This window comes from Pongo abelii, chromosome X (genome assembly GCF_028885655.2).
Source record: "Pongo abelii isolate AG06213 chromosome X, NHGRI_mPonAbe1-v2.0_pri, whole genome shotgun sequence".
NCBI lineage: Eukaryota > Metazoa > Chordata > Mammalia > Primates > Hominidae > Pongo > Pongo abelii.
This window is the reverse complement of record NC_072008.2, coordinates 142,580,379-142,606,812: the sequence shown is the minus strand read 5'-3', so window position 1 is coordinate 142,606,812 and position 26,434 is coordinate 142,580,379. Positions and strand designations below refer to the sequence as shown.

Below are 26,434 nucleotides of genomic sequence, written 5' to 3'. Positions count from 1 at the left end.
CAAGAATTTAAAATGCAATTTAACTCAAGTCAAATTTTCAGTTTCTGCATATTATCAACTTATTTTTATTGATGAATATCACAAACTTCAATCAATACTTTTAAAAATATTATTCTGCATGCATTTAACAAATCTGACAAAAGAACAAGTATCCAGTTTACTTGCATTGTAACTATGACATTTTAACTAAACAATCAATTAACATATATTTAAAACCATTAGGTACAGGTAACAATGAAAAACTTCAATGCTTTAATCTGATGGCATCCTACCACTATGCACATGTTCATGTAACACTACTAGTAATTACCCTGAAGCACAGGCAAATGTAGATGGAGGACTCTCCCTAAAAAGCAAGTTTAAGGGATTAAATATCATCATCATCATCGCTACTGAGAATAAAGCTGCTGCCAGTGGATAGGGGCCCTTCTTCAACACTCCCAAAACCACCCAAAGTCCCCCTCTCATCAGAATCGTCAAACAACTTCTCATTGGAATCTTCCTCCTCATCAAACAACTTCTCATTGGAATCATCATCTTCGAACAACTTTTCGTCAGCATCTTCAACTTCCTTTCCATCTGCATCTTCATCTTCCTTGTCGTCTGACTCTTCAAACAGCTTTTCATCTGCATCACCTTCTTCCTCCTTTTTATCAGCAGCTTCAAGCCCCTTTTCATCTGCATATTCTTCATCCTCTTTCTCATTGGACTCATCATCAAATACTTTTTCATATGTATCCTCCTCTTCTTCCTTTTCATCTGAATCTTCATCAAACTCTCTCTCAGAGCCTTCCTCATCTAACACTTTTTCAGAGCCGTCATCTTCAAATTCGGAGTTTTCAGAGTCATTTTCTTCTAACTCTTTGTCAAGAACATTTTCATGAAGCTCCTTTTCAGAGCCTTCCTCGTCCAAATCTTTCTCGAGACCATTTTCTTCAAATTCTCTTTCGGAGCCATCTTCAGACTGTTTTTCAGAGCAGTCTTCGTCAGACTCTTTCTCTGAGTCATCTTCTTCGGACTCTTTCGTGGGGCCAACCTCCTCTTCAGACTCCTTGTTGGGGTCATCTTCAGATTCCTTTGCAAAGCCATTCTCTTCACAATCATTTCTGAGTGTCTTCTTTTTAGACTCTTTTTTAGGACTACCCTCTTCAGATCCTCTTAAGGGATTGCCTTCTTCAGACTCTTTTTGGGAGCAGCTGCCTTCAAACCCTCTTTTGGGGCAGCCCTCTTCAGATTCTTTTCCAGGGCAGCCTTCTTCAGCCTCTTTTTCGGGGCTACTTTCTTTAGCATTGTTTTCAGAAGCACCTTCTTCAAATTCTCCCCCATCTTCTGTCTTTTCAAACTTCTTCTCATCTATAGGTTCTTCAAACGCCATTCCAGTTGCAGTTTCTTGAGCATTCATTTTAGATGTGCTGGGGTGCTCTGAAAAATGCCTTGCTCTAGAAGGCCCTGCCCTTTCGGAAGCAGAGACAGAATCTGAACGCCTAAGGCCTCTGTTGGCCTCAGGAGCATTGAGGAAAGCCTCCCATCCTCTCAGCCTTTCCTCCCTTTCTCTTGAGGTTTCCTCCACCTGTGGATAAATGCAGACTGCCATTAAAATAAGTTTCAGGCAAAAGGTTACTTCTCTGAACATATCTAATATTGATGAAACAACCTTAATTTTATAAAGCATCTGTTATTAGGAAATGAAAGCAATTCCATCTTCAGTTTTCAAAACTTTACATCTTGATTTACTAGAGGTGACCTTAAATAAGATCAGTTAAATAAAGGCCAAATATCACAGTACTGCAGAAATGTCTCATCTCTTAGAAAGTTAGTATTTGAGCTCTGTCCATACTTTACAGCATACAAAGGAAGAGTAACATTTGGTTGAATGTGTTCTTTTCTTATCACTATTCTGAACAAGCCTCAAACTTTCAGACTTAGAAACTGAAAGACTCAAACATTTCTCTATCTTCTGAATGCAAAATATTATTTAAAAGAAGCATTGTAAATAATTAAGAGGAAGAGTAAAAAATTAAAATATATAAGTAAATAAAAATAAAAGAAGCCTTGTTACATTAAATAGGTTAAACCAAACCCAAAATTTAGATCTGAAGGATCAGTATTTGTTGGTAATGAAACAATGTGTGTGCCCTTGACAAGCAGCAGAATTTACCTGATAATCTGTAGTCCCATCCCATGCCTGGGCAGTGATTTGACGGCCACCAAACCATCTTCCATCGAGAGTTTGAATACAATAATCAGCTTCCTCTGGATCCCGAAAGGATACAGAGGCCACACCATCTGGGTGCCTCTAGAAAGACAAGAAAAAAAAGGAATGAATGATAAGATTAAAAATAAAACACATACATTTCACAAAGTAGGTAAGTAGTAGTGTTCTCTGTGATACTCTGAAGTAAAAGACTTTATGTATGAAGTCTTTCTTCCCTTTTATCCCAGCCAGTCACGTGCAGTCAGCTGCTTCTTTACCTCAATCTTACCTAGCAAGAACCAAGCACAATGTCCTTGGAAATGTTTCTGCTGATATCCCTGTCTAATGAGAAGCAGGACAGTATAATTGTTAAGAGTGTAAACTCTGAAGTCATATTGCCCTGGGATTAAATCCTGGCTCTGTCAGTTACCAGATGAACAACCTTGAGCCAGGTGTTCAATTTCTAAAGTGTTAGCTTCCTCATCTGTAAAGTGGGTATAATAGTGCTAACCTGCCTCAAAGGGTTTTGAGAAGTGAGATAACATGTAAAGTAGCTTGTAATACACAAGCAATAAATGGTGACTCTTAATTATTGGGTGTCAATTTTGGAAGCAAAAAGAGGGTGAGAAGAAGAAATATACAGGAGAATACTGTCCCTGATTGTTCCAAATATGGAGGATGAGAATAATTCACAAAGAGGGGAAAATGTGACTAATAGGGAACCAGAGATCTCATACATTTTTCTTGTACCTTCTTTCACCTGATCATGTACTCTAGGGTAATGAAGATGGAAAATAAGCAAGGCATACCAAATCTATCAAATCCTTGGCTTGTAATCCATGTTCATCTCATTATTGCTAATAGATGATTATCACAAATAGTGGACTACTATATAAAAACATTAATCTAAAATTCAGGGGTATACTAACATCTGAGAAGAACTTATAAGGTGGAGGAATGACTGCTTTAGGATCCATATGTCCAAGCCATGAACTTACATCAAAGAGAAGGAGTTTCCTAATTTGTCCAAACTTCGAACACTCTACTCGAAGGTCTTCTCTGATCTCATTCAGCACCAACGGATCATCCTGAAAAATATGCATGATTAAAATGGGTTTGCTCCCTTCTTTAACTATAAATCCTGAGAATCCAATTTATTGTTCTGATAAATCAACAAACAGAAAAAGGTTTTGCTTAAGGTTAGTTGTGTTTTTCATTCTATAAAATTTTTTAAAAACTCAAAATCAAATAAAATTAGACTACTACATCCACTGCTACTCCTATAGGTTTGCCCTACTTTAAACAAAGGAAATGGACAAGTATGGCAGGCAGCAGAAGGGGCCTACAGTGGCAGAGCAGGAGAAGATGGTGGAAGTCCTGTGGCGCATATTCAGTCAGACTGCTAATTCCTATGTTCTGCATGGGCATCAACATCACACTGATAAGAGCCCTTTGCTTTGTGTTTTGGATACATTCCTATTTACAGAAATGTTGTAATGGAGAGAGAGAGCGATATATCCCTTTTATTGACTAAGTGTCCTAAGATTGATTTTTGCGCTTCCAAGATGCTATTTTAACTCACAGAATAAACATTGTAAGGATTACTGTTCGTCTTGTCTCCTACCACACTGTAACAGAACCATACAAATAAGGAGCTGTTACTAAGCATGGAATAAAATACATTCTTAGCTGTTGCTTTCTTGCAACTATGAGCCTATTAAGAACATTCAAGTATTGCTGTTTCTAGTAGCCTAGAGTTCGGGTGGAAATCTCCCTATAACAACAAAATGATTTAAGATTCCCTCTGGGAATTAACAAATCTCTCTCCAAGTACCAATGCATAAAAAGGGCTCAGGAAAAGCTACATTATCAGCTTGAATTTCAACTACATACAAATATAAATGAAGATATCCTATCTACAAATTTCTATTGAAGGTAACTTACACTTTCTAGGAAACATTTAAGTGCATCTATCTTTCTTACACGCTTTCATTTTTCTCATCAGCTAAAGAGGAACTATAGAGAATTGTGGCTTTCCTCCCGTAAGGTTCTTCAAAAAGCAAAAATAAGCTGGCAGGGAGTTACTGAAATCTGATTTAAAATAAAAAATATAAAATCGTACTCATTTGCATAAATCTGAGGCTTCTAAAACTACAGTTGGCAGAACTCTGGACTTCCCCACTTATAAAACTCAATTTTGGAGAAGCAGCCAATTTGCTTTATACAAAATGATCAGACCTGAGAAGAATAAGGAGTAGAGAATAAGGAGTAGAGAATAAAACTTATGGCTTTTGGGTGTGTGTGTGTGTGTGTGTGTGTGTGTGTGTGTGTGTGTGTGTGTGTGTGTGTGTGTGTGTGTGTGTGTGTGTGTGTGTGTGTGTGTGTGTGTGTGTGTGTGTGTGTGTGTGTGTGTGTGTGTGTGTGTGTGTGTGTGTGTGTGTGTGCGCGCGCAGCTTCTGTGTGTGTGTGTGTGTGTGTAGCTTCTGTGTGTGTGTGTGTAGCTTCTGTGTGTGTGTGTGTAGCTTCTGTGTGTGTGTGTGTGTGTGTGTGTGTGTAGCTTCTGTGTGTGTGTGTGTGTGTGTGTGTGTAGCTTCTATTAGAGTGAGTGCTTTCAGAAGGCAGGAACTTTGTTTTATTGAGTTTCAGATACCTCACAGAAAATAGCACAGACTTTTGTACAAAGCCAATATTCAAGAAAATCTTTTTAAGAATTTGATAAACTGTTTCTAATACCTCTCTTTTATCCACCAAGGAAAATCAGGATTATATCAAAAACAAACAAAAAAACTGTGTCAACATGTTTAACAACTTTTAAATTGAAGTGTGATTCCATGGTGGGGGTAGGCATCACGTTTATTTCTACACCAATGTCTCAGTGCTTTGCTTTGCTTTTTTTTTTGAAGACAGAGTCTTACTCTGTTGCCCAGGCTGGAGTGCAGTGGTGCGATCTTGGCTCACTGCAGCCTCTGCCTCCCGGACTCAAGTGATCCTCATGCCTCAGCCTTCCAAGTAGCTGGGATTACAGGTGCATACTATCACGCCCGGCTAGTGCATCTGAGTTTTGACTCTTCATGTCTTGGTATTCAAATTTGCCAGGCAATGCATTTTAAAATAAGGATTTGAATTAAATACTGAAGACCATCTGAAGTTACATTAAAAATGTTAGCCTTCAATATTTACCCTGATATCAGACAGTATTCTTAGGTATGTTGCTTCTAACTGTTTGGAATCAAAATATACCCCTCCACCCAAAATCTGACTCCTTTCAGATATCTCAGGATAACCTGACAATTCGGTTTTTGTTTTCCACTAAAAAGCTCAATGCTGCTGTGTGTTCTTTAGGTTCATATGGAGTCTTCAGTCAAATCAAACACTCCCCCAGAACATGCAATAAAAGCAGGGTTTCCTGTTGGACACTTCTATCAAAAATTATATAATGTCTATACCAGTGTTGTCCAATAGAAGGTTCTGTGATGATGAAAATGTTGTATATCTGCATTATCCAATATGGTAGCTACTAGCTACGTGTGCCTAGTACAAGCGATGAACTGAATTTTATTTCATTTTAATTAACTTACATTTAACCACACATGGCTATAGTCTACCATATCTGACAGCACAGGTCTACACTGAGGTTCAGGTGCTCAGAGACAGTGAACAAAAGCAAGATTATTTGTCACTCTTCTTGTTGACACGCTCTCAGCAAGCTAGTTGGACAATGTGAGGCCAGGAAGGTGGGCAAACAAGGATAGCATCGCCAAGCATTTCTTTGTGAACTAATTCCACCACGGCCAAGACAATGTCCTACCATCCTTTGTGGCATAAGCATCTAAAAAGAAAATTTGCTTTCATTTGCAAAGATGCTGAAGAGAAAATGTTTTATCCACTGGATGAATGAAAAGACTCTGGCTCGTAAATAACAAGGGTTTCATTTAGCAATCCTTTCAATTCTTCATCACATAAATATTAAGGGCCAACTGTGTGCCAGGCACAATTCTATGTACTGAGAATATAGCAGCAAACAAGGTAGACAAAATACTGGGTGTCATGGAGCTCACATTCTAGCAGACGAGTCAAAATTACTTCAGATAATAATAAATGCTATGAAGGAAACAAAATAGGGTAGTATAAAGGCTCTGTAACTCCAAAGTAATGTTTATACTAAACCAAGAAGATTAAAAGAAAAATCAGGAATTTGCAAGCATGAAACTTGTATCTTTAAAAATATTCACTGGAGGGAATGTACAGGGGTCAAGGTAGAATAAATGTGGTTTTGGGGAAAGAATATTTGTTAAGCTAGGAAACGCTAAGTCTGCCTGGGGTGATCCTTAGACTCAAATAAGGTATTTCAATGAGCCAGGCAGGAGAGAGAAACAAGAATAGATAAAATTACACAACAGACTTCTACTTGCAGAGGTTCCAGATACTTTGAATTAGGTTTGCATTTACATTCACACTCGAGTGGCAGGAGTATGAAATGTGTGAATCAAAGACCTCAAGTCACAGAAATAAATGTCACCTAATGAACAAATCACTTATTTAGCAGGGGGATAAAATGTAATAAATAATAGGAAATCCCGGAGTTGTATTTAGCAGACTAAATATTGTGATCAATCTATGCATTTATTTTATATGCTACTTTAATGACTATGATCTGGTGTTTTGTTTTGTTTTGTTTTGAGATGGAGTCTCGCTCCGTTGCCCAGGCTGGAGTGCAGTGGCGCGATCTTACCGTAACCTCCGCCTGCCGGGCTCAAGTGATTCTCCTGAATCAGCCTCCTGAGTAGCCGGCATTACAGGCATGCGCCACCATGCCCAGCTAGTATTTTTGTAATTCTATGCATTTATTTTAAAGTTATTGCTGGCAAAAACAGTATTTCAAAATGCAACTGGTGTGCACGTGTTTATAAACCATACTTCATTATCACTGCAACTGTAAAACTATAAACTGTTATATTTCAAAATTCTTCCAGATTTCTAGTCAGAAGAGACATCAATCAATCAATCTCATAAATAAACCACACGTATATTTCCAATGACCTCAAAAGATGCCCAAACTCCATAGGTACACAGTAAACCTTATCACAACACTATTCATTGAGATAGAGCTGAACTGTCCATTTTGGGGCCCTCTCTAAGGGAGCTACAATTATATTACCATTTTGACTGTTTAAATGCACAAAAGGGTCAGGAATGGGCACTGATTACAACTAGATTATTGGTAAAAACGGAATTTTACATTATGAACATTTTTCTCTGTATAACTTGCTATCTGTATAACCTGCTTTCTGTATAACTTGCTATCACTAATTTCAGAACCAGGGAGAGAATAAAGAATTGTTTCTCCACAACAATAAAGTCAGTCTACGCCAGTAGACAGAGATAAGAATAGAGGCAGAATGTAACACAAGGTACTTTGATGACAATATTCCTCAGAACTCCTTGTTCTTTGCTCCTCCTTTATTCACTTTTTTGAGGGGAGGAAGGACAGTTCCATTCACTTTTTTAAAAATCACTTAAAAAAGTTGATACACAACAGATGTACTTATTCACTTTTACTTGCTGTTCTTGGAATTTTCCACGGACATTAAGCATTATAACTTTTAGTACCAAACTGAAGTTTGCATTTACAATTGTGAAGCTGGTACTCCCCACCAAAATCAGCCCATACTTGTTGGCTTGCACTGAAAATCCACAAGCAGTTCCCATAAATCTTTTAATGATGATATTTTTCAATGGTTTCCCATACCAAGTAGCTGCTGTTTGGGGGCAGTATGGTTATTAAACAGTCTTATCTGTGATACACTTTAAAACAATACTGGGCTAAACAAAGGGAAGGGAAATCAAAAGACTTAAGTAGCTTCTTGGCTCCATCTTCCTTTACTACTCGCTGCACAAACACGCAGGAGGTGACATGACAAAGATGAGGCGAGGCAAGCTCCAGGATCCCTTGAGAGAAAGAAAGCCTATCAGCATTTCTATCAGTAAGCACACCACTTCCTACCTCAAAATCCATAGGATGAAACATATTCTTGATGATGACAACTCGCTCATGGCGCATCCGGGATGGTCCGGCTCGCCTCTCAGGTCTCCAATCCAACTGCCTGAGGCAATGAAGCAGTAACAACAAATTGTAAATTTTGCTTCAGACTTGTCGGAGAGAGAAAAGAATGAGTTGTTCATACAATACTTTATTGAGTATTTAATAAAGATAATTACTGGATTTTACAACAACAAACTGTATTTCAGTCATAGTTCCAGTCAGAAAACTTTCTGAAATAAAAATAATGGGCAGGGGACCGTGTGTGGTGGCTCATACTTATAATCCCAGCACTTTGGGAGGCCGAGGCGGGCAGATAACTTGAGGTCAGGAGTTCAAGACCAGCCTGGCCAACATGGTGAAACCCCATCTCTACTAAAAATACAAAAATCAGCCAGGCATGGTGGTGCACGTCTGTAATCCCAGCTGGGGAGGCTGAGGCATGAGTATAGCTTGAACCCCAGAGGTATAGGTTGCAGTGAGCCAACATTGCACCCCTGCACTCCAGCCTGTGTGACAGAGTGAGACTCTTGCCTCAAATAAATAAAACAAAATAAAATAAAAGGCAGAGGCAAAATGGCCCCAGTATCTGAAATCCCCAGATGAAATGTTTTTCAGGGCAACTGTTGTCTGATTATACAAATATTCCAATGAGACCCTTGAAGAATCTCTAATTCTTAGTATTTATGAGTTCAGAAAGATATACCTTGAAGCTAAAAAGTATTTTTTAATTGTATTGGTTTTTAGGTACTTTATCATTATAAAAAACAAACTGCACTCAAATACATAAAACTACTCACTGTTACAATCATAAATTTTACTGATATTGTTTAAAAAATATGTGGTTATCAATTTTACCTACACTTGCAAAAACAATGAGACATCACAACTAAATGCTTTTATGATATTTAATTAGTTTAAGCATGGTGTTAGAAGTGTCATTAGAATTTACTCTGATAAAAGTATTTATCATTTTGACTAATTTCTTAAAACTAGTATATTTCAAACTATATTAAAAAGAATAATAATAGAAACTTGATGATATTATGTATATACCACATACAACTACAGTAAATACAATTATAAAATCCTGTCATTTCTAATTCCTATAACAAACCTGTATAAAAAAATTTAGCTCCTGGTACCACTGATTTCAATCCACACAGAAAGTAAATGGTTCTGGTACATAAGCCTAAACTATCTTATTTAATTTGATGTTCAACGTTTTCCAAACAGATGGCTTCTCTTAGCTCTTTTAAGCCCTTATTATATTACAAATAAACACTCCGGAAAATTAAAATCCCCACCACTGCTAATCTAAACCTATTGTATAGATTGCTAAAGGCACCTGATGAGCTAATGAAATTATTTTAAAATAATGTGTAGGCACACTTGACAGAATAAAACTAGATGGCTATTACCAAAAATATACTCTAGAATATATGGAACCTTTCAAAAGGGAAAAAAATTACAAACTTTTGTTGCATAGACAGCTTCTTCTTATAGTCTTTGCACTTCTTCTTCTTCTTTGAGGCATCATATTCTCCCTTCAGTTGAAACTTTGCCACCTCAACATGTAATTTGTAGCCTCTAATTTCATCTTCATCCAAAAGTTTTAATGCAAGTTCCACAGATTCTCTCTTTATAAATGTAAGATAAAATATAGTCAGTTATACAACGAAATAAAACTTCAGGAGTTTTTTAGATGAACAATGATTATACATAAAATAATTTAAATTCTTATATTTATATATTATGAATATATGAGATCTCTTTCTCTGAGATAAAGAACTCTAGAATCTCAGCCAGGAAACCCGCATTTGAGACACAGCTGTCCCTAACCGGCTGTGTGAACTTGGGTAAATTATTCAAGCTTCCTGAGCCCCAGTATCATCATATGTAGAATGGAAATAGTTAATACCTTCATCACAAGGTTCTTGACAAAATTAAATGAAATAATGCATGGAAAGGATAAGGACTAGCATACGGTAGGTGTTCAATAAATTATATTATTATTGGGTAATTTTGTCTCTTGAGGCCACAATTTCTCATCTGCAGAATGAAGGGAGCAAATCTGCGTGATTTCTAAGGTGTATTTCTTTTAAAATCCTATAATACTCTTACTTAAGACTAGATGACTCAAGGAACTGGAAACACCATAGCCAGCCTTTAATTTTTTGGTTCATCCATTAAATTGTAAGTCTGTAATACACTGAGAAGTAGAAGACAATTATCTGATGACTTGTACTTTATATTAAATACATGTATGGATTCCAGGTCTTAGAGAAAGGACAGTTATCAGCCCTATACAAACAGAGTCAAAGATCAGAGGACCTGTAGAAAACAAAAATGGATAACTGACCTCAGCTGCTCACATAAATATGGGTCCTGGAATAATTCACTATATTTTCCTGGAACTCAATTTACTGTTTTGACAATCTTGTACTTCTATGGGTCTCAAAACTCAATTTTTTTCCTTTAAAAATTTAAAAAATCTAACAGAACTCCCTAAGAATCTGTTCGCAGATTTTTTAATAATCCTTAAAAAACTTATAAAACTCTCAAATCTCCTTACATTTGAACATTACAAAACTACCATCCTAAAATGGTCATGCTCATGTCCCATAACCATCACGTTTAAGATTCAGGTCAAAAACCTATTTCCCAAAAAGGTGCCAGCTTAATCCTACTCACTTCTGATCTCACTGGAATACTGTATACTCACAACACAGCTGTGGTGTTTGTACTTTTGCTTTACCATTTTGATTTTACTCTGTAATTATTTTCAGGTTTGACTTATGTACATGTCATCATTTGTTCTGTACCCTGTGATAATGTATAACACATGCTCCTAAGGTGGCAGGTGTTCCAGAAATGATGGCTGCCTTTGGCATTGAGGGTTTTTTGTGTAATTTATGGTACTATGACTACATGCAGTTCTGCAAATTTCTCTTAATACCACTCTATCTTTTCTCACATTCAAAAAAATATTTTAAAGCAGTAAGAATAAGCTATCGTCTCCTTCATGGTCTAATTCAAGGGTCAGAAAAGTCCTTTTGTTAAAGGGCCAGTTCGTAAATATTTTAGGCTTTGTACGCCACAAGGTCTGTGCTACAACCACTCAACCCTATCAATGAACCACAAAGGCAACCACAGACAAATGCATAAATGAATTAGTGTGGCTGTGTTCCATAAAGCTGTATTTACCAAAACAGAGCTCGAGTTTGCTGAACCCTGGTGTAATTCATTCCAATGGACAACTAAAATGTTACTGCTTTTTCTTCTTGAATTTTTAAAATGTAGTCTGAATTGACTATACACATCAATAAAGAAATCTTTCCAGTGAGAATTTTTCAAGACAGAAGAAGCACTCCAGTCACATATTTATATAATACTTTAACCTCATAACATATTTTCTTAAAACAAGTGAATAATCTTACCAATGTGATACACACAGGTACTAACTGAAATTTCAGTTTTCTTCATATCCTGTTTTGAACAGTTCTTGGTGTTAGTTATCATCTATAGAAATTATAGCCCTGGTTCCTGAGTTAAAAACGAAGATACAAGAAACTTATTTGATCATACAACTTACCTTCAAATAACAGCAAAGACCGTCTCCTTTAAGATTTCCTTGATTATCTTTGTAAAGTTTGACCTTAAATTCTTCTGTCTGAGGATCTCTCATAATAATGCCAAACTTGGACATAAGTTGTATAAATTCATCCACTGTAATATCTGGAGGCAAACCTGTCATTTAAGAAAAATTAAAAAACATTTATAATTGATAATGAAGGTGAATTACTTAGCATTCTACCAATTAGAAATCTATAACTTAGGTGAATGCAATGTTGATTTTCTAAATATATGTAAAAGTTTTACATTTACAGAAATGAAGAAATTTCACATTCTTGTGTGTTCAAATATACATTAAAATTATGCTTTCTTGAGGGCCTCACTGAATGGGAAGGGACACACTGCTGTAAGTTACATTAACCAGGCCCAAAGGTTGGTATGCAAAGTTACACACTAAATTTCTTGGTTCTGTAATGAAAACACATATTCCTTACTAATATAAATGGCTGAACAAAAAATGACACAATGATAAAAAATGGACTCTGGAGAAACTGAAAGCTAAAAATCACTTCGTGAAAAATCTCAAAATTAAGTATTTCCTACCTTAAACCTGTTTAAAAAGTTATACATACCAGACACGTATACATTTGTATTTCTGTCTTCTTCAACATGAAACCATCCTAGAAATCAAAATTAATTAAATAAATAAAACACTTGCAAAAAAAGGTAAGAGTCATATTATGGAATCTTGACAAAGCAGCAGTTTCTTGAAACTTCCAGGACAACCTTTCTGTTCCTCTTAAAAGACCAAGATAAACTAACTCAAATCACTACCCAGCTTTCAAAGGATTTAAATCTTTTGACAAATAATGAGTTTTAGAGCCCTTTCTGGAAAAAAGATGGCCAGTTTATCTTGATTCTTTATAACTGACACTACCTTAAAGAAAAAACTCACCTTATTCCTTCAAAGCTATTACAATTCTCGAAAAAGCAACTGTACATATGCACACCCATATTTTTAATTTTTACACTTAAAATTTGTAAGCTAGAACCACTTACCTGACTCAGCCTTTCTTTTTTCTCCCTTCTTTCTGGGATCAGTGGGTTCCGGGGCTTTTTCTTGTGGAGGTTCCTCTGCAGTCCTAGCATGGACATCTTCAACATTTGCAGTAGAACTAGATGCGCCATCGTTAGAGAAGCCGTAATTGGCCTGATATGTAGCAATGAAATCTTCAGTAATCTAAACAAGCAATTCAATAGACCCGGACAAAGAAATTCAAAATTATTTCCACCCATAAGAAGTTTAAATTGTGTTTTTACAGCATAGTTATATGACTTAACACAGAAGTGTTTCTGTGGATAATAGTTGTAGTTATTAAAGTACAAATGCAAGAATAGTCACCTTCTACAGAAAATTGTGCATACGGTGATAAAAAAATAAGACACAAGTACTTAGATGATCAATGCAAAAGTCTGAGATACGATTTAAAGCTTTTTAAGTGATGCTGGCACCTTTTCTAGTTGTTTCATTTATTAATTACTACCTCTCTACAGTCTACTTGACTAAGGCTACAAATACATACAACGAAGGAAGAACCAGATAATAAAACAATAAAAACCAACAGTCAATGAATAATCTAACCACAGAATCCAATTTTCTCTTGCTGTACAGATGCACAAATATACATGTACAATAAGTACTTAAATATCTGTATGCAGAGAGCACATAGAACAGAACTCTGATTTGGTATATAAAGAATGGGGTTAACAATTGTAAAACTAAATGCTCATTTTAACTTTATCACAAATTAAATGACGTTATATTTTAGTATCAGAACAAATTAAAGACAAATCCAACTCATATCTATCTTCCTCCTCTTTGGGGGAAAAGTGTTATTGCAAAACGAAAGAAATATAGTTATATCATCATACCAATCAATATTAGGCAAGCATGGAATGGGGAAAATGTAAAACCCAAAGTTTGAAGAGGTATGGGCTTCAATAACATAAAAGGATAAAGTCACACATTAATCCATTATCACACCTTTGTTAAAAGTATTCAGAATGCTGAAGAAACCAAATCTGCACTCAAACTAGCACTACCAATACAGAAGTGAAATCGTAAATTTTAACAATCTGGAGGGATTGGAATATATATACAAATACAGAATGGGAAAGAAAAGTTGCAAAAGAATTTTTAAAATAGTAGTCCAGTCGCGCAGTGGAGACAGGTTTTGTATCATTCATTGGCTTGAAAGTCAATTTGTGTGCTATTAGTGTGCCCTTTCCTGCTCATGAGAGCCAGATTAAAAGGGCACTTTTACCACAAAGTTTACAGAATCAAGTTTAACATTAGTTATTTTACTTCGAAGCTGAAATAAAAATACTTAGCAATTTCCAAGTATTCCAAACAAACATACACAGATTTTCCATCTGTATTCTGTGCATCTCCAGTCTTATTCCTGTGGTTATATGGTTCAAACATATATGCCTAGGGACAAAATTTACTAGGAAAGTAAAGCAAGGTTCAAAGAAAGTTCAATTAGTAAAGATATATAAACAGCTACTTTAAAAAAGAAATCAAGAAACTGCATTTTGCACATAGTACATAAGCTAAACATCTGAGTTCCTAGGACAAGTGGGGTTGGCTACCAGAAATGGACAGCTACTACATTTGCTCTTGGTATTTTTCCTCTTTGCAATAAAAAGCAGTCATGTAATAATCAACTGTGACCTTCACAGACAAGATTACTAAAGCATAGAAAAGACTTAAAAATTACATTTAAGACACCACCCTAAAGATTTACGTTCCTTTACACATCGGTGCCCCAACAAACACAACAAAAAGAAGCGTCGCTATCCAAGGGGGCTAGGACCAAGGACCAAAGATCTCAGCAAAGCAAACGTAAAAGGAGTGCCCCGCGAGGCTGGCCAGGCGGCCCGCTCTGCAGTGGCGCCCGTGGCACTCTCCTACCTTGGGGAACCAAGCCTTTTTGTCCAGGTCCCACTCGTAGGGGGTGTCCGTCGGCTGCTGCCCGAGAGAATCGGGTTCTCCGCCGGCATCGGTCTGGGTGTCACCATCCTTGCCGTCTCCGTACAATTCTTGCATTCGCAACTGCTCATCAAACTCATCGTTCCCATCCAAGTTGGTGCCGCTCATGTTTCCTACCTAGCTCAGGAGCAGGGTTCAGAAGAACTAAGAGGCCGAAATGACGCTGGAGCTGAGCAGAGAAAGGGAGGTCGACCGCGCTCTGCTCGCGCCCCGCCGCCGCCCCCCCACCCCCGGCCCGCCTCCCCGCTGCGCCCCAGCAGTCCCCGGGAAATCGGGGCCGCTCGGCTGCCGCACCGCCCCCCTCTCTGCCCGCCCACCGCGCGCGCGCGCTGATGCTGTGAGCTCGGCCGCACCGCCGCCCACCTGGCTTGCTCCGCCGGGCCTCGGCACCGCTGCTAGGTCCAGGGCGCTGCGGGAGCGCGCAGGCGCGCTGCCGCCGCCGCCGCCGCCGCCGCCGCCCGGATCTGAGGCGACTGCGGCTCCTTCGGCAACGTCAGGAAATTACTTGTAAACTTAAGCCCTGCTCAGGCCGACGCAGCCACCATTGTCGGCGCGTCGCGACGTCGCGGGTCGCGCTGACACGCCCACTATGGCGTCAAAAAGCGCCGACGCCGGCACGCGGCGCGAGGCCCGGGGAGGCGGGGCACCGGGGTTGGGGGGACGCACTGCTGCCGCGCGTCGACGCCCACCGGGGTCGGGCTTGGGGCGGGGCGAGGGCCACTGGGATCCCTCGGCGCCTCAAGGGCTTTGAGCTCCGCGGGGTCCCCGGCGGATCGGCCGGCCGGGGAGGGAGACGGAAGGAAGGCGTGGGAATACTCCCTCGCGGAGGTGGCCGGGCGGGTTTCGCGAGGGCGCCATCTTAGGGGAGTGGGTGGGGCGGACAGGACAAATTTCTCTGGCTTCGAGAAAACGACGCGCCTCCTTCGCCCAAGGGCCCCTCCCCCGCTCAGGAACCGCGTCTTTTACTTGTTTCTTTACGACTCCCTGGGATAGACACCGGATCTTGTTCATCTTGGTAGCCTAAACTCCTGGCACCGGCTCTGGTGTCTAATGCGGAATGAGCGAATGAATGAACGAATGAGGGGTAGAAGGGCCAACTTTCTTTTTCTGGTGTCAGCCTTCTCCTTTATCGGTCTCATACCTTCCTCTGGCTGGAGTTCGACTCCATGGGAAGGATGGGAGGGGCAGCAGTTGCCTGCCTCTTGTACTGCAGATTTCAGTGGCGCTCGAGCTTCGAACTTGAAACTTAAGCATAAATGTAAACATCCCAGTGTAAACACCAGCTTTATTGGCCGGGAAACTCCGCTTCTTTGTCATTCTTTTAGAAAGACACAGCATACTTTTGTTCTAAACAGAACTTTGTTTTCAGGAATTACACTCATTGCTGAAAAGGAAAAGGTCCATATTTTTAAGTTGGGCAGGTATTTATTGAGCCCCTACTAAGTGCAGGGCAGTGCATGAGGTTCTGGCGACCCAGGAGTCGACAAGACAGGCACAGCTCAGAGGAGACAGAATTAGGATGGTTGGCAAATGACAGATTTGAGATGCTGGAGGACAGCAGTTCTCAAACTTTTTGGTTCCAGGTCCTCTTTACATTAAAACATTGAAGACCCCAAAAAACGTTTGTTTGTGGTTTATACTTACCGATATTTCTGCACAAAAATTAAAGCGGCTGTTAAAAAATATTAATTCATTAAAATAATAAGGAACCTATTAGTGTAAACATAAATATCATAACCCGGGCTTGAGGGTCGGGAAAACCTTACCAGAAGAAATTATTTCACTATTCCAGTGACCTTCACTTCTAAACATAGCAGTTGAGTACTGCTTCTAGAAAATCCTGGCTCCCCACACACCAGTTGTGTGAATCTATGGTTTCAACGATAACAACAGTTTTTAATAGTTTGGGTTAGTTTTTTTTTAATTACATTTCTTTTTCATGAAGTTCTCGTTCTGGTAGGAACTCTTGGAGAACTGAATTTGTGTGCATTTTTATGATATAGGTAATGTGAGTTTTATTAGGCTTAAACTTTGCTAAATATTTTTTCCTGGATCCAAAAATAGCATACAGCTGTTTTCAGCAATGTGTTATTGGGCTCCCATTTCATTCCCGAGTTCACAGCATAGGTGATAATATGCGACACCACCCTACTGCACATATCATTGAGTGCCGGCTCTACCACAACCGTCTTTTGAGCAGGTGACTGAAAGGGTTCCTTATGCTTATGTCCCATGTCACCCAGCCATCCTGGCCCAAAGGCTGCCCAGGGCCTGTGTGGTGACCTGGCAGATAGCTCTGCATTCTAAACTGGATTTGACTGAGCCAGTAAGAACCTCTCCCAGAAAGTTTGAGTATGGAACATACAGGGATGTGGTCAGAGTAGCAAAGAAGCAAGGAGATACTCCCAGGGAAGGTAAAAGGCAGAACAGAGGCCTGCTGTGGAGAAGTTCCCCACGGGTGAGAGGAGCAGCTGAAGCAGTGAAGGAGGGTCACTGAGTCACCATACTAGTGAGGCAGTGGAGTTGAGAGGTAAACACATTGTACCTGTAATGGCATTCTTTTTGGTCGTGAGATCTGACAGTTATAATTGCACAATGCTGTGGTCTCTATGAGGCTTGGTTCCTATTTTTTCTCATTTCCCTGCATATTCGTAGAATGACTCCCTAATGACTGAGGTAATCTGAAAGCATCTCTGTCTTTGTAACCTGTCTTTTTCAAGTTTTTTTTTTCCTGCAAGTTATAGAAACACTCGAGGTAACAAAAAAAAGGGGAGTGGGTTATAAAGATTGGGGTGGCTACTGAAACTCCAGGACTGCAGTGTAGATGGCCACATAAAGGGATGCTGGACCTAGAAAGAATCTACACAGCCGGCTTCTCTCTGAATATGTGCTTCATTCTTCCCTCTGACCTTTGTATGGGGTGATCTGTGTTGTACTTCTGCCCTAATAGGCCGCAGCCTTCTTGGTGGATAAATATACATTAACCTACAAAAGCAGAGACTGCACTCCAGATAGGACTCACCTATCTGGCCTACAGAAAACACAAAATATGTCCATTAAAAAATTTCACAAATATCTCCCTCAGTGATATTTATTTGTATGCTTGCTTGTTAATTACATAAATAATTAAGGTATTAATAAAATTAATGTTTCCCTGCAAAAAAAAAAAAAGAACTCTTTCTGAAAAATTACTGAACTATACCAAATCAGATTTTTTTTAAATGGTCCCTTCAAGCCCACTCTGTCCAGGAATTTTCCTATCCCCACATCCTGTAATCTCAAGACTTAGTGGAAATAAAAAGACTTCTGCCTTTCTGACAAAAAGATCGATGAATTTCTGACCTAAGATGACTCAAACTGCAGAAATTCTGCAAACCCAAATTTGCTATTTTCAGCAGAAAAGCGAGTGGTAAGTGTTTTGTAGTGCTTTCACCTTCAATGATGAAGACTTACCTGCTGGACGTTTTGGTAATGGCTAACGTCGTGACTGTGTTTTCATGCTTTGTGGAGTATTACTGTATTATGGTCCATATTTTAAGTCTTGGGTGAGGGAAGACCCTGAGCAACATTGAGATGTATACAGAATTTATTTTGTATATATCCCACCTATCCCCACCATTTAGAATTCTCTCCAAAGAAATGAAATTTTCCATAGAAACATTTCTGGAACCACAATAGGCAGTGTGAAAAAAATTGTGGCTGTTAGGGCCTACTTGTAAGGTTAGCCATGACAAGGATAATCTGTTGAAAAAGAGACCACCCTCTCAAAAATCAAAGCAAAGCTGTGAATTTTAAGCCAACTACAACTACGGATGGAAGGAGGCTGATGCCCTACACAGCCATTTAGGGAATTATTTTATATCCCTAACCTAAGGATTGCTGAGAATGGAAAAAAAAAAAAAAAGTTCTTTGAGTTCTAGTTTTATAAACTGCCAAAAAGCTGTCTTCACTTTTGTATTCTGGTACTTTTATCAAGTTATATCTGAAACGTTATTAGAGTTTAGGAGAGTAAAGATGTAATTTTTACTTAGAGTGAGGAAAATAGTAAGATTGTTTTAGGGCTCTGTGACTTGAAAGTAACATTTTGGAATTAAAATGGGTTCCATTATATTCTGTCAGAAATACTGTTTTTAGAATATAAAGTTACACAGAGTCATTTAAAACTTTATTTCATATTTGTTTGTTTTTCCACACTTATTACAGTGTCCACTTTAAAACAATACTAATAGAGTATCACACCCCCCCCCCCACTTTAAGTAAACCAATTTTACAGAAAGTTAAAGTCTAATGTTAATATTTATTACCTTTTGGAGCCACATCATTAGCGAAAGTTCACGACTCCACAAGCCATTTAAAGAAAGCTCAGCATTACGAAAAGCACACTCAAACATCAAGTTTTTTTAAAAAAATACAAATTTACCTATAGTGCCAAACATGTTTAAATTTGCTCCAAAAATTTTTCTGAAACCACAGATCTAAATCTGACACGTCTATTGACAAGAGTTTTTTTTTTTTAAACAATAATTATTAACAAGTGAATGATGTTAGCAGGTAGGAGCACAGGATAGAAAATCAGAACTTTCCATCTGATTTCCATGGGCAGAGATTAATTAGGCCATACACTTACAGGACTTAGGCACCCATCGGGTTTAATAAAGTCAAGCAGGAAGATGATCTGATCACAATTGCACACCCAGGGGTTAGGGATTTCATATGGTACTTCTGCATGTTTTTAGAAAGAGGGCACTGCTTACCAGAAAGAAACGAATTTCTGTAAAGGAAGAATTTCAGACACTGTGGCAGGTTTGCAGATTTTTCAACAGGGGTCCTCAAATGACACCATAAACATGGCCACTTATTCTGCCTATGAATAAGGCAAGTTCCTAACAATATTTGTGAATGATAACTTAGCCCAGTTATTAATCCATGGCAGTTGTAAGTGTTGACCCAGTAAGGCAAGCACTGTGCCCCAGATCTTTACTCAGTGCTTTATATTCGCTGACTCCAAAACATTTTCATTTCAACTGCACAGATTCAGCTACAATGGAATACAGATTAATGGAAAAGGGCAGCCATTCTGTGAAGTTTATTTTTAAGAAAATAGCCTAAGAGATGCTTTCTCTCTTTTGTGATCCGCTTTTCACATACAAAGTATCTCTAGATTTACACCACACAGTAAACACAAACACAATTTTATGCAAATCACAGTATATGAGGAATTAGAAGCATCACAGATGTGATTAAACAACAAATGAGATTTTTAAGTTTCATCTTGTTTATTACACCTTCCTTCCCATTCGACTTCCCTTACGATTCACTGGCATATATAAACTTGTCTTTCTGCACTTAGTGGGGCTTCATTTTATTTAGAAAGCCTGATGACATTACTATTTGTACTTTGAAGAAAGTAATGGTTTGTATTTTACTTACTTATAGGGATCCTTCACTCCTAAGATTTCAACACACTTTTCAAACAACAAAAATCTGGACACCATACACCTACACACAGCTTAGAGTCGGATACACACGCTGGGAGGAGAAGCAGCATTTTTCCTTGAAAAGCTAGAATCTGTCCTCTGCCTGCTTCACACTACACCCAGTGAACGAGGTCACACTAATTTCAGACATCTGTATGCTCCCAGTGCCCGGGACCCTTCCCATCACAGCTAGGGTGGTAAGAGAGGTGTCAGCAACAGGAGGCTCAGGCCGTTCCGCCTTGCAACAGAACAACTGAGCTTTAAAATGCTTCTGGAAGCTTTTGCTCAGCCAGTAGAGAGCAAAGGGGTTTACGCAAGAATTGCTGAAAGCCAAAACCCGAGAGAAAATGGTGAAAATGAAATGCATGGCAGAGGGGTCTACATAGGTTTGAGAAGTGAATGAATGGTAGAGGTACAGGAGGTGATTTGGCAACCAGCAGAGGGCAAACAGAGCCACCAACACCAATACCGTTCTGGCAATTCTCTTTCGGGATTCGATCTATAGGGGGAAGAAACAGCAAAAAAAAAAAAAAAAAAAAAAAAAATCATTTAGCTGTGAGAGATTTTAAAAAGTTATCCTATAAATTTACATAGAAATGTACCGTTAATTACAGCTGATTTCCCTTTGAACATGCATTTGTATGCTAACTGGCTGGGATGTGCAAGAAGTCAGCCTGTTACTATATAACACAGCAAGTCAATTGGCATGGTAACCTCTGATCTTGGACTCATTAACTCTAATTCAGAGACACCTTTCCCCCTAATTTCGAGATACTCTAGGATGTCTGCAGTTAACTCAAAGAATGCTGTGGAATTCTCCACAATTTAATGTAATTAAAAACAGAGAGATACTATACAAAATTGCTTTCACTGCATCAGCAGAAGCTGACTAGGTCAGAATATTCTTTTGAGGTCTATGAAAGTTGCCAAGCTGGTATCTAAAATTGTTTTTATAGGAATTCTAACCATATAGTCAAAGAAGTAAACCCAAAATGTGCTGTCCTTTTTATGTGAAGATAATCCTACCTACATCTATTAATAAGAGAAATGAGCCAAGTTAGGTGAATATATAGCCCGTGGTCACAAATAGAGCAAAGGTAACTGGTTCACATGGGCATTAAATATGCAACTTCAGTCTCATGAGCACCATTGTTAAACTAACTGAATGGACTAGCTCTAAAAAAGGCACAGTTCTCTGTGTACCGATCAAGGGGTTAATGGAATCCTCTCTCCTCCTTCCCCAGAGGTTAGAAAAATATTTTTAATCAAATGGAACTATGTTTTGGCAACATTCCTTTTATTCTGTCCATATTTATGGGGGGAGCACACGTGGCTCTTGCAGTGGTCTTAATCAAGCTTCTGTGAGTCACTGTGTTCTCATGCTACTTGCATTCCACTCTTTCCCCTCACTCCTCCCCACCTCCGTTTGCTCATCTGTGTGTAAGTGGTTTGCATTGAATAGTGTTATGGATTCTTGCCAGTTCTATATGCTGTGTATTTTTATTCTGTTACACTTTCTAAAACAAAAGATGCTTTTCTTCATAGTATCATCTTATGCAGTGTTCCCCACTATTCCATGGGGTAAAAAATTTTGACTACTCTCAAACTTCAATTGTCCCCTCTCTAATAGTAGTAGTCTTACCATTTATTGAAATACTTACTCTGCACCTAAGCATTTCATCTATATCATCTAGTAATCATCTTCATTTTACACATGAGGAAACCGAGGCTCAGAAAGGTTAGGTAACTTGCTCAAGATTACCCAGCTAGTACGTGATAGAACTGGGATTCAAACCGGAGCTTATGCTCATAACAAAAATACTACACTGCTATTGCATTTATACACAGGAAGATACACAGTTACTCACTGTGCAAAAGTAGGAACTTCACTTCTAAATTCAAACTAGATTTGCATGAGTACTGATTAATACATACCTGTTTACGGGCATGGCTTTGTTCCTCAGTAGGTATGTTCAGGGTGCTTTTGTAAAGGGTCCTAGCAATCAAGGAATAGTAGACAGAGATAATAGAGAGTGGAATAATGTAGAACACTAAGAAGCACAGCAGAGAATGTATTTCTTGCAAGAGCTTCTTAGAGACAGGATAAGAGGTACATGATTCAAATGTCATATTTTTGTTGGGATCTCGAAAAGTATATACATTTGAAAATATAGCCTCAGGTAGAGCAAATATCATAGACACGATCCAGACGCAGCCAGCTTTTACACAAGTCTTCAGGATGGCATTGGAGGGCTGTCGCTCAAGTGGCTTCACAACTGCCTTGTATCTAGAAACACATAATCAGAGGCAAAGGTCCAAATAAATGTCAAAGTCACCAAATTTTAGGGTGAGAAGTGACCTTAGTGGTCATCCAGTTCTACCCTCCATGCATATGTGTATAACCAAGTCAACGTTAACCAACTAGAATTGGCTATGGTTTTAAATGCAGATAATACATCTCAATATTTTTATTTATGCTAATCACCTTTTCCATTATTCACTCCTATGAGATATTCCAGATTTGCAATTTTATAATTTTATGTATAGACTCTCTATTTAGGACAAATAAACATTTATCAGCATGACTTCATGTGTGATTGAGAGTAATTCACCACCTGTGTATTACCTTAGGTGTAATACACTTAAGGTACCTAAAAGACTTCTTTTGTATAAGTGACTGATGTTAAACTGAATTAATTTTCCTTTCTTCATGAGTGAACAGTTATCAACCTTCCTAGAAAAGAATTCCAAGGGTTTATGTGGTAAAGAGGAGAGGATTAATTTCTTCCCCGTTTGTAAGTGTTAATTCGTTGCCCAAGCTGATCAGTGGACAGATTTAGGGCGAGGCAAAGTTGCAATCAGAAGTCCTGTGCTGGTACAGAGATACCTCCTCATTCAAACAAATGCACCTTAAAATCTACAGTCATTAAGCCAGTCTGCCCTCAAATAGAATATAAGACCAGTCAAAGCAAAAATCGTAAAAAGACACAGGGAAAGGTTTTCCTCTTCTCAGATTCTAGAATCTGAAGAAGCTATTCCTTCTGGTACTGCCAAACATCGATTACTTACAGGATTCTTGCAGGCTTTTTAAAGCATCACTTTTAACATTTGGAGCCTCAAGTTTTTTCATGTTTTTACAGTTATTCTACAATAGGAACACAGAAAAACAGAGTACTTGGACTGAAAATATCCTAACACAGAATCTGAACACCCTGACTGCAAGAGGATCTCACACGCTTTCTCCACAGAGCTCTAAAAGTCAACCAAGATTAATTTATTTCTCTGGAAATGATAATGTCACTGAATGCCTATAGAGAAAACAAATAGAATTACGTGATGACATTACACTAAGTTACCAGGGAGTTGAAAACCTCACCGTTTTTCTGCCATTAGCTAATTTGATGAATTTCAAATAAATTAGATGCTTGTGTCTTTTTACCACTCTTCCGATATACAGTAATACATATGTGGTCAATTTCACACCTATCCTGGTTTTCATGTTGACTATGTTGCACCACTAGGCTGCACTAATGTATAAAGCATGAATTTTTTTCTTTTACACCTGGAACAATTTGCTTTACTTAATAAACTGGAGAAAAATAAAAACCCCATTCAGTATACATTCGAGCAAACAATAAGAATAAATTATCCATAAAGCATGCAATTTCAACTTCTCCTCCGTGCTAATACAGAAATTTTAACATTCTTACACTAACTTTTATTTTAAATGCCACCAGATTTTCCAATCTCACATCCACGTTACAGAGTGTGAGAAAAGCAAAATAGTAGCCAGTAAATGCTAAGTACAAGATTTCCTTTCTTTTTGCCCAATTTCACATCCTGGCAAATACAACAGAGAAAAGAAACTCACCTGTCAGCGCTGAGAATTGTTAATGTGAACACTGACACACCAACAGAAGTGAGCCGGATGAAAGAGAGCACCTTACAACCAATTCTTCCGAACAGCCATCCTTCTGCAAGGTAGTGGGTTGCATCCACTGGCACACAAGTTAGCAGAAGTAAAAGATCTCCAAAAGCCAGGCTGGTGATGAAAATATTTGGAACTGTTTGCATGGATTTGGTCTTGAAAAAGACTTTGATGAGAATAGCATTTCCAAGGATGCCCACTGAAATGATCACAGCATAAGTAATATAGATGGCACACAATGCTTCTATTCCTGGAGAGTTGTCCCCGCTCCATCCTTTATTTGTGTTATCGTTAGAAACCACAGAGCTTGATGATTCTGTGTCATTTGTGATTGAAATTAAAGTCTGATTAGGTGAGTGAGGCTGCCTTTGAGCCATTTCTTCTGAAGACTGTGTCTTTAATATTTCTTCTTCTCAGTTCAAATGCAGTTGATTGTCACGTCCAATGCCTACGTCTAGTAATGAGATGGTATTAGGAGAACAGAACAGAACAGAATGGGAAGAAAATCCAAGACATCCGGATACTCCTTTGCTTCAGTTCTGTGTGTCTCCCAGCATGCTTGGCTAAATGCTTACCCATCTGGCACTGAAGAGTAGGAGGTGGAGTTTTATTGGCGTGTCCTGTCATAAGGAGAGGGAGGGGGCTGGGGAAATGCTCTGCAGTTGCTTATTCTTCCCTGCTGGGGAATCTTGGGACCAACTAGACCCTATTAAATCATCTTATTTATTATTAGAATCACCCTGTTTTCATATCTACCCAGGATGGTCTATATAGGTTTTGTCAATTTTTTTTTAGAAAAAAACCATTTATCCCCCTGCAATCACATGGTAGTGTAGTGCATTTTGTTTTACATGATAAGTAAGTGTAGGTGTCCCCTGAAGCACAACCTTGAACCCACTCCTCAAAATTTAATATCAGAGAGATGGTGAAGCCACAAATCATTTACACTTTGACAAGGTTGATGTCGCCTCCAAGGAGTGATAATTCAGGTCACTTACCTAGCTCTGTCACATGGTAAACCCCAACTTTGCAGTTATCCAGGCTGTGCTGTACAATATCAAAACAACCTTTTTAATTTTTTTTTTTTTTTTTTGAGACAAAGTCTCACTCTGTCACCCAGGCTGGAGTGCAGTGGCTCAATCTCGGCTCACTGCAACCTCCGCCTCCTGGGTTCAAGAAATTCTCCTGCCTCTGCCTCCCAAGTAGCTGGGATTACAGGCGCCTGCCACCATGCCCGGCTAATTTTTGTATTTTTAGTAGAGACAGGGTTTCACCATGTTGGCCAGGCTGGTCTCGAACTCCTGACCTCAGGCAATCCGCCTGCCTCGGCCTCCCAAAGTGCTGGGATTACAGGCATGAGCCACCACACCCGGCCAAAACAACCTTTAAGAGATGAAAAATCCAGGCACAGCACCAGTTGCTTTGTCTCTAAATGTCCTAATAAAACCACTTTTTCTGTTTGACTGTCTGTTTTAATGCCATGTTTTCTTTTAAGGGGCTGTTTAGGATTTTTCTCTCTAGAAATGGTTAAAGGGAACCTCACCTGCCTTATTCCAAAACAAAACAATACAGAACATCACTGCTCAAGCTCCTAACACAAAATAACTTTTAAGAATGAAAATCATCATTTGCAGATGAAGAAATGCCATAGGTGACTCCAGGGATGATGGGCATGTAGATGATGTTTACATCAACTGAAAGAAGTACACATTTAAGGCAATCACCTCAGTACCAGCCAGAGAAGCTACTTTTTACAGAAAACATAACCATGTGCTTTATATGTATGTGTTTGTGGTGGGGGCACTGTTTGGGAGCAGGAAGCTAGCAGTTGGAGTGTAGTTACTAATTGAAGCTGCTAAGAAATTGTCTCTGAAATTATCAAATGCAATGCATAATCTCTCAGCTAGAAACCATGTAGTGAGGTGTTCATAAATATAACCATATTAGAAAGTAGTCTGGGGAGCGAAGTGAAAAAGAGCAAAGTATTTGGCTAGCTAATGAACAGGGGGAACAACAAAGGTTGTTCTTTATACTTAGTAGGGGCGATCAGTTCTTCAGAGAAAGTGAAGTGGATGAATTGAATCAATTACCTGCTTAATTTCATGAAGGGTGGAAGACAGATGTGGTTTAAGTCCCCCTAACCACACCTATCCCCCACCCTTTATAA

At 38.8% G+C, this 26,434-nt stretch overlaps 2 protein-coding genes across 4 annotated transcripts; both read right to left on the bottom strand.

Moving 5' to 3' along the window:
- Positions 1–34: 34 nt before the first annotated feature.
- Positions 35–15,426, bottom strand: HTATSF1 (HIV-1 Tat specific factor 1). 3 transcript variants are annotated; one of them, XM_054544010.2, is made up of 10 exons: positions 15,226–15,426; positions 14,785–15,031; positions 12,870–13,050; positions 12,443–12,490; positions 11,830–11,984; positions 9,711–9,874; positions 8,199–8,298; positions 3,193–3,282; positions 2,159–2,296; positions 35–1,570 (listed from the first exon to the last, which is right to left on the bottom strand). In XM_054544010.2, exons 2-10 carry the CDS (start codon positions 14,968–14,970, stop codon positions 368–370), a joined length of 2,265 nt encoding a protein of 754 aa, XP_054399985.1. In that variant the 5' UTR covers positions 14,971–15,031; positions 15,226–15,426; the 3' UTR covers positions 35–367.
- A 3,592-nt stretch (positions 15,427–19,018) lies between these two features.
- Positions 19,019–24,812, bottom strand: BRS3 (bombesin receptor subtype 3). The gene is made up of 3 exons (XM_002832162.3): positions 24,211–24,812; positions 22,275–22,626; positions 19,019–20,838 (listed from the first exon to the last, which is right to left on the bottom strand). Exons 1-3 carry the CDS (start codon positions 24,642–24,644, stop codon positions 20,425–20,427), a joined length of 1,200 nt encoding a protein of 399 aa, XP_002832208.1. The 5' UTR covers positions 24,645–24,812; the 3' UTR covers positions 19,019–20,424.
- Positions 24,813–26,434: the final 1,622 nt, after the last annotated feature.